The sequence below is a fragment of the Ylistrum balloti genome, unplaced genomic scaffold, assembly GCF_031769215.1.
Source record: "Ylistrum balloti isolate Yb309-2 unplaced genomic scaffold, AGI_CSIRO_Ybal_v1 Utg369788, whole genome shotgun sequence".
NCBI classification, from domain to species: Eukaryota; Metazoa; Mollusca; class Bivalvia; order Pectinida; family Pectinidae; genus Ylistrum; species Ylistrum balloti.
The window spans coordinates 421,456-429,944 of record NW_026781973.1 but is presented as its reverse complement, the minus strand read 5'-3'; the positions used below and the strand labels follow the sequence as shown (position 1 = coordinate 429,944).

Here is an 8,489-nt window from a genome sequence, read left to right as displayed (position 1 = left end):
CTGGTGCTGTGACTGATCACGACTATCCGTCTGGTGCTGTAACTGATCACAGCTGTCCGTCTGGTGCTATAACTGATCACGGCTGTCCGTCTGGTGCTGTAACTGATCACGGCTGTCCGTCTGGTGCTGTAACTGATCACCGCTGTCCGTCTGGTGCTGTAACTAATCACAGCTGTCCGTCTGGTGCTTTAACTGATCACAGCTGTCCGTCTGGTGCTGTAACTGATCACGGCTGTTCGTCTGGTGCTGTAACTGATCACGGCTGTCTATCTGGTGCTGTCACTGATCACGGCTATCCGTCTGGTGATATAACTGATCACAGCTGTCCGTCTGGTGCTGTAACTAATCACAGCTGTCCATCTGGTGGTGTGACTGATCACGGCTGTCCATCTGGTGCTGTCACTGATCACGGCTATCCGTCTGGTGATATAACTGATCACAGCTGTCCGTCTGGTGATGTAACTGATGTCCGTCTGGTGCTGTAACTGATCACAGCTGTCCGTCTGGTGCTGTGACTGATCACAGCTGTCCATCTGGTGCTGTAACTGATCACGGCTATCCGTCTGGTTCATGACATGGCCAATCATGTATTTCATATTGAAAGTATTTCTTTTATTAAATAAACATATCATCCCACCTACATTCCTGTGAGCTACATTCAGCAAAGTTGGCATTTAAAATGGTTGGATTTGTTTCGTAACTCGGGTGATTCCTCAGGTAAACAATGCAAGGCCCTACCCACCTATACTAATCAGCTAATATCACACCTGACCGTGTATTGGGCAGTGCCGTTACTGTTTCTTGTCATCAATTTTTCATGACCAGCAACGTAAGTTAGCGATGCTATAAAAGCCGGTTCGGGTACAGACGCGTCCACTTTATTCCGGAATCTACCCTCGCTATCCTTACCCGTTTTGTGGTGCATCATAACGACGCAAAATGACGGAAGAAATAGACCTCGTCAACCGGGACCCAAACAACATTAACGACCACTTGAGGGTAAGCTTACTAATGGCTAGTTCATACAATTTTTATTTATTTGATAATTTTCTGGTAATTATGTAACATTGTGTATCTTTTGGATGTTTAAAGATCTCGAAATTTTATTCGAATGGCTAAGCAGTTTTTTTCAGTTTCGGTTCGGAACATGATGTAAGTATAGATAATTCATCGTTTGAAATATTCTTCAATTAATTAACATAACGTAGTATACATAGAAAAGTGCTAAACACCTGTATGTAGTCGAAGTGCGCTGGACGCAACACAGTGTATACAAGCGACGAAGACATACCGTAGTAGACAAAGTGTACAGGACGTACTGTAGTAGACAAAGTGTGTAGGACGTACCGTAGTAGACAAAGTGTGTAGGACTTACCGTAGTAGAAAAAGTGTGTAGGACGTACCGTAGAAGACAAAGTGTACAGGACGTACCGTAGTAGACAAAGTGTGTAGGACTTACCGTAGTAGACAAAGTTTGTAGGACGTACCGTAGTAGACAAAGTGTGTAGGACGTACCGTAGTAGACAAAGTGTGTAGGACGTACCGTAGAAGACAAAGTGTACAGGACGTACCGTAGTAAACAAAGTGTGTAGGACTTACCGTAGTAGACAAAGTGTGTAGGACGTACCGTAGTAGACAAAGTGTGCAGGACGTACCGTAGTAGAGAAAGTGTGTAGGACGTACCGTAGTAGAGAAAGTGTGTAGGACTTACCGTAGTAGAAAAAGTGTGTAGGACGTACCGTAGAAGACAAAGTGTACAGGACGTACCGTAGTAGACAAAGTGTGTAGGACTTACCGTAGTAGACAAAGTGTGTAGGACGTACCGTAGTAGACAAAGTGTGTAGGACGTACCGTAGTAGACAAAGTGTGTAGGACGTACCGTAGTAGACGAAGTGTGTAGGACTTACCGTAGTAGACAAAGTGTGTAGGACTTACCGTAGTAGACAAAGTGTGTAGGACTTACCGTAGTAGACAAAGTGTGTAGGACGTACCGTAGTAGACAAAGTGTGTAGGACTTACCGTTGTAGACAAAGCGTGTAGGACGTACCGTAGTAGACAAAGTGTACAGGACTTACCGTAGTAGACAAAGTGTGTAGGACGTACCGTAGTAGACAAAGTGTACAGGACGTACCGTAGTAGACAAAGTGTGTAGGACGTACCGTAGTAGACAAAGTGTACAGGACGTACCGTAGTAGACAAAGTGTACAGGACGTACCGTAGTAGACAAAGTGTGTAGGACTTACCGTTGTAGACAAAGTGTGTAGAACGTACCGTAGAAGACAAAGTGTACAGGACGTACCGTAGTAGACAAAGTATACAGGACGTACCGTAGTAGACAAAGTGTACAGAACGTACCGTAGTAGACAAAGTGTACAGGACATACCGTAGTAGTAGGCAAAGTATACAGAACGTACCGTAGTAGACAAAGTGTACAGGACGTACCGTAGTAGACAAAGTGTGTAGGACTTACCGTTGTAGACAAAGCGTGTAGGACGTACCGTAGTAGACAAAGTGTACAGGACTTACCGTAGTAGACAAAGTGTGTAGGACGTACCGTAGTAGACAAAGTGTACAGGACGTACCGTAGTAGACAAAGTGTACAGGACGTACCGTAGTAGACAAAGTGTACAGGACGTACCGTAGTAGACAAAGTGTGTAGGACTTACCGTAGTAGACAAAGTGTGTAGGACGTACCGTAGTAGACAAAGTGTGTAGGACGTACCGTAGTAGACAAAGTGTGTAGGACGTACCGTAGAAGACAAAGGGTACAGGACGTACCGTAGTAGAAAAAGTGTGTAGGACGTACCGTAGAAGACAAAGTGTACAGGACGTACCGTAGTAGACAAAGTGTGTAGGACTTACCGTAGTAGACAAAGTTTGTAGGACGTACCGTAGTAGACAAAGTGTGTAGGACGTACCGTAGTAGACAAAGTGTGTAGGACGTACCGTAGTAGACAAAGTGTACAGGACGTACCGTAGTAGACAAAGTGTGTAGGACTTACCGTTGTAGACAAAGTGTGTAGGACTTACCGTTGTAGACAAAGTGTGTAGAACGTACCGTAGAAGACAAAGTGTACAGGACGTACCGTAGTAGACAAAGTGTACAGGACGTACCGTAGTAGACAAAGTGTGTAGGACGTACCGTAGTAGACAAAGTGTGTAGGACGTACCGTAGTAGACAAAGTGTGCAGGACGTACCGTAGTAGACAAAGTGTGTAGGACGTATCGTAGTAGACAAAGTGTACAGGAAGTACCGTAGTAGACAAAGTGTGTAGGACGTACCGTAGTACACCACAAAGTGTACAGGACGTACCGTAGTAGACAAAGTGTGTAGGACGTACCGTAGTAGACAAAGTGTACAGGAAGTACCGTAGTAGACAAAGCTCGTAGGACGTACCGTAGTAGACAAAGTGTACAGGACGTACCGTAGTAGACAAATGACAGGACGTATCACATAGGAAAAAGTTATTCAGCTTTTTATTGTTTTTTTGGAAAGTTACATATTTCAAGAGCAGTTAAGAAATTCTGAATAGCCACCTTCATAATTAAACAGAATTATTTAATGTCAAAATATGTGTTCTCCTCCAGTTTGTGTTTTATGTACTTCCGTATCGAAGCAACAGCTTGCTAGGGATGTCAATGTTTTGTTTTTACCTTCGTCTTATGAACAAATATTACATTGTTGCCATGACTTCTGCTTTCTTGAGATACCTTCGAGAATTTAGAAGATTCGTTCATCTTTTACATATTTAATGAATGCCCTTTAAGCCTACCAACATCACACACATATACCTGTTTACATGGTCGGTAGGACAACACTGTTCGTGTAGATAAATAACAATACCATCGTTTGATTTGTTCATGAAACATTGATAAGACTTCTGGCAGCATCCCAGTTCCATGCAATCTATCTGTGAACAGTCTCTACACCGCTGTATCGACATTATTACTGCATACCTTAGGTCAGTCTTACGTTGTAAACAATATGATTGGAACTGGAAATGAGGTTTTGCGATTGTTCGATCTCTTCTTCATAATAAGAACGACCGATACAAATATTTTCAAATTCATCTCGACGATCCTGTCATTATTGACAAAATTGTGACTGGTTCGTTGGTTTCTATGAAGGTTTACGAAGACGAGTCTAGTGTTGTCAAACTGAAACGTCAAAACGTCTGATAATGCACCAATAATCAGTTTTTAAAACCACTACTTCCAAATAAAAAAATTCTTCATCCGATCCAGAAGATATAGAATCCTGAAAACTCAATACAGCAGGACACAAGCGAAACATCGCAAAGCAAAATGCGCCTGATAACAAAAAGAGTATATTGTATAGTTAAATCCTCATTATCAGGTATTGTATGGTAAAATAGTCATTATTAGGTATTGTATGGTAAAATAGTCATTATTTGGTATTGTATGGTAAAATCCTCATTATTTGGTATTGTATGGTAAAATAGTCATTATTTGGTATTGTATGGTAAAATCCTCATTATTTGGTATTGTTTGGTAAAATAGTCATTATTTGGTATTGTATGGTAAAATCCTCATTATTTGGTATTGTTTGGTAAAATCCTCATTATTTGGTATTGTATGGTAAAATCCTCATTATTTGGTATTGTTTGGTAAAATAGTCATTATTTGGTATTGTATGGTAAAATCCTCATTATTTGGTATTGTTTGGTAAAATAGTCATTATTTGGTATGGAGTTCTTAATTTCTTATCCAATAATCACAGAGATAGTAATTGGTTCAATTTTGTTGTATTAAAATACATCCCGCAATACTGGATTTTGGAACACCATATCTCATTGGTGTAAAATTTCTTTATATCGTATTTGATAGGTGTTACACAGAATTCCGAAACACCATTTATTGTTGATGTACCACAACCTTTCATGTCTTTTCTCTAGCTTAAGTACAACCCCAACTCCAGTCAGATGTCATTCTCGTTGTCGTCCAAACGTTCACATTCATCTACTTTTGACATTTGTATTTTTCAGGTAACATTCGAGGATATTTTGGCGGAACCAGAGGGTGCTCACAGTCTTGACTGCGTTTGGAAATGTTCGCACCGGTGCTTCACGTGCTGGAAGGACCTGTGCTATTACATTATGACAACACTGTGTGCGATCTGTATTGCCGCCGAATGGGGCTGCGAGTTTGCGTATGTTTCTTTCGTACACGTCTGGTACGTGACCCCCTTATTCAAGCTTCTCGAGATCAACTGCGCGTGCTTGCAAAAACTGTACGGCATGTGTATCCACTGTTGCATGGATCCATTCTGTGAGGCAATGAGCATCATCTTCACGCCATTCAAACGCTAAAGGGACCATGATCAATATCATAAGGAAAACTCGAATGCAGTGCCACATCTGGTCTATACCACTTCCGGACTGTACCACTTCCGAAACCGTTAAACTGACGTAAATTAAAATACTTACCTCTCATCGCGATGGTTGGGATGCTTTTAAGAAATTTGTGTGAAGTAAAACTCTTTCATTGAATTTTAAAAATACCGCCTGGATACAAATAACTAATGGAATACTGGTATAAACGAAACATTGCAGGAATCCCAGGGCGACACTAAAGAAACATTTAAATGATCGTGTTATTTTTGTTAATTGTAGAGACGACACTATTGATATACCGAGAGGAGAATAAAGGATAATATTTAAAATAATATTGTTTTACTTGTTAATGTAACATAAACGTCTCTAATTGTTGATGATCTTGGCTTGTGTATATACAGAGATTACCTGTAACATATGTTTTTCTCCAATATCCATTTTTTATATGAATTTCATTTGAAATGTCAGTATTTTAATGCATGTTTATAAATAAAAAGCAACTTATTCGTATCTAATGTTGCCACAGTTTATTGTTTCTTGATGTGTGTCATTTACTCCAGAAATTTTCGACGATTTTGATGGTTTAAATTGTTTTCAAATGCAGAAACTGATGTCTATTGTAATAAATGGTGGAGATATCACGGAACCTGTATAACATATATTTACATATCTATTTATTTTGTTGTTTAAATAACGGTAATATAAATACCGTGTTTACCTGTGCGGCGATATGTAAATATTGATCAGGTGTCATGTTGAAGATGACTAATTTTGACCAGTGCAACAAGATGTGTGTCAGAGGTATTTTCGGACTTATGACAAATACGTTCTAATAATACAGCGTACATCTATGTGTTATTCGTGTCATAATTAAACTGTGTATACTTAAGCTTTGTAGTGATTTTTTGATTTTAACTTATTCATTTCATCGAGTTTTAAATCAAATACTTTAAGTGTATCTTATTTCACAAATTATATATATATATATATGTATACACACCTCTCGCACGCCAGATTTTACACTGCTATGCGATGTACATAAGCGTTTTTAAAAGCCCAACAGTTATTTCCCTTTAATCGCAATCTGCGAAATAATCGGGACCCCTTGGGGTGATATGGGAGAGAGGGGATGGGGGGATTTCAATCTGAAGTGTAGGAGGATATAGAAATACTAAATCCCGACCTAAAGTACAGTTGGTAATTTAAAGACACTGGCCATTCTATATTGGTTATGTACCCTTGGTATATTTCTCCCACATGGCCGATATTTCTCTATCCAACCCAAATCCTAAGGAAATATAGGTCTCTGTAGAAAACAACTTAATGACCGAGAAAAAGTATAGAATAATATATCGACATATGTAAGGATTGATGGGTGGGTAGGTTGTTGTGTGGACAGACGGACGGACGGACGAACTGATAGCGGCATGCATAAATGGGTGGGTGAATGGATGGGTGGATTATTCTGATATGTCAGAGTTACTGCCCTTCAGCTATAACGATAAGCTTGACAGCAGGTGGGGCCGAGAATATGTCGATGAATGGATTGACTTGCGGGCGGGTGAGAGAACGGACGAATGGACGGATTGATCGCATATTCCACATACCGATTTTATATCAGTATGACTTTCGAATTACTTGCCTTCTAGCCTACCTAGTAATGTACAAAAGTACAATGTCAGTGTGGGCACTTGTAGAGGTATACTTAGTCGTCCGATCTTATCTTTAGGGTCAAAAGACGCCACGTTTGTAAGAACATACAATTTATTTCTTAACAAGAAATGTTGACGGATTTATTTATTCTAAACTTTATGCGGCACCGTCCAATTTTATGTTGTTATCTCTCCCGAAATCCTTTTGATTTATTGCTTGTTCAATCAATACAGCTAATACATGCCTAAACATTAGGGATTGGCGCTGTGTCATTGGAAGGGAGGACCTGTCAGTCCGGCAGGGATGATAATAGTACGGTGGGCTGAATTATGAGTCAATACAGAAATTGATTTGTAAACATTTTTGTACTGTGATGCATCCTGAATCACATGTAAAGCTAATATATTAAACACGCAATTACCTACTTGATCTGAAATTCACGAAATGACGTATGACAAAGGAACCGCCGAATGGAAGAAAACAATACCAAACATTCTGATTTCCCTGAGTTACTTCCCTTCGTTTCACTCCATCAGTATCAGATGGTAAATCGATTAGTGTGATATTACAGCTAAAGCTGACAACTATACACACGTCATGTCAACTGACTATAATTACACAGTATACCTATTTTGAAAAAGAATTGCCAACAGGAATGTTTGGAGACCAGATTTTACCAATGAAAATAGTTTTGGACGAAAAAAATATCAATGGTAATTTTGGGCGAAAGCGTTTTTTGTCAATAAAACAATTTTGTGAGAGAAAAAATTGTCGATGGAAATATTGTAAAAAAAAGTTTTTTTATAAATGGAAAATTAGTGCGAAATCATTTCGTTGAAAAGTCAATAAAAGTTTTGGATGGAAAAACGTTTGTCAATGGAAATATTCTGAGCGAAAGATTTTTTCAATGGAAATTTTTGACGAAAAGAATATGTCAGTGGAAATGTTTGACGAAATGAATATCAGTGGAAATTTTGGGAGAAAATTGTCAATGAAGATACATATGTAAACTGATTTTCCAACAAAATTTAATACTATTCTATCAAGGTCACTAGTTTCGGCTTCCAATAAATCGCTAGTGATAGTTACTATACCTTTATGTAAAGGGGAGTGTAGCTGTGATTGGGAAATCTCGATGATAGGTAAATTAGGGACATGAGAATTTCGGGCTAAGTTTAAATACACGTGTATCAAGTTCTCAGGTCCCTGTGCTGAGACGATTGCTCGTTCTTTTACCTGTAAGGTGTGACACTATGATTACCTAGATTTGTCGCCTGTAAATTTATGTTCCCCCATAAAAGCAGGGCAGCATAGGTAGCATTCTTCTCGGAATTGTTATCAACATTTAAGTCAATTTGAGCTTACCTGCTCGGGTAGACTACACACTGCAAAGGTTGTCCACACCATCACATCTTCCAAGGACTGTTCACTCCTACCTTAGAAACAGGATATTTATATAAACAGCTAACATTGTGAACCATC

At 39.4% G+C, this 8,489-nt stretch overlaps 1 protein-coding gene across 1 annotated transcript; it reads left to right on the top strand.

The window, feature by feature from the left end:
- Positions 1-939: 939 nt before the first annotated feature.
- LOC132544275 (caveolin-1-like) lies at positions 940-5,330 on the top strand. The gene is made up of 2 exons (XM_060207849.1): positions 940-999; positions 5,007-5,330. Exons 1-2 carry the CDS (start codon positions 940-942, stop codon positions 5,328-5,330), a joined length of 384 nt encoding a protein of 127 aa, XP_060063832.1.
- The last annotated feature ends 3,159 nt before the right edge of the window (positions 5,331-8,489 follow it).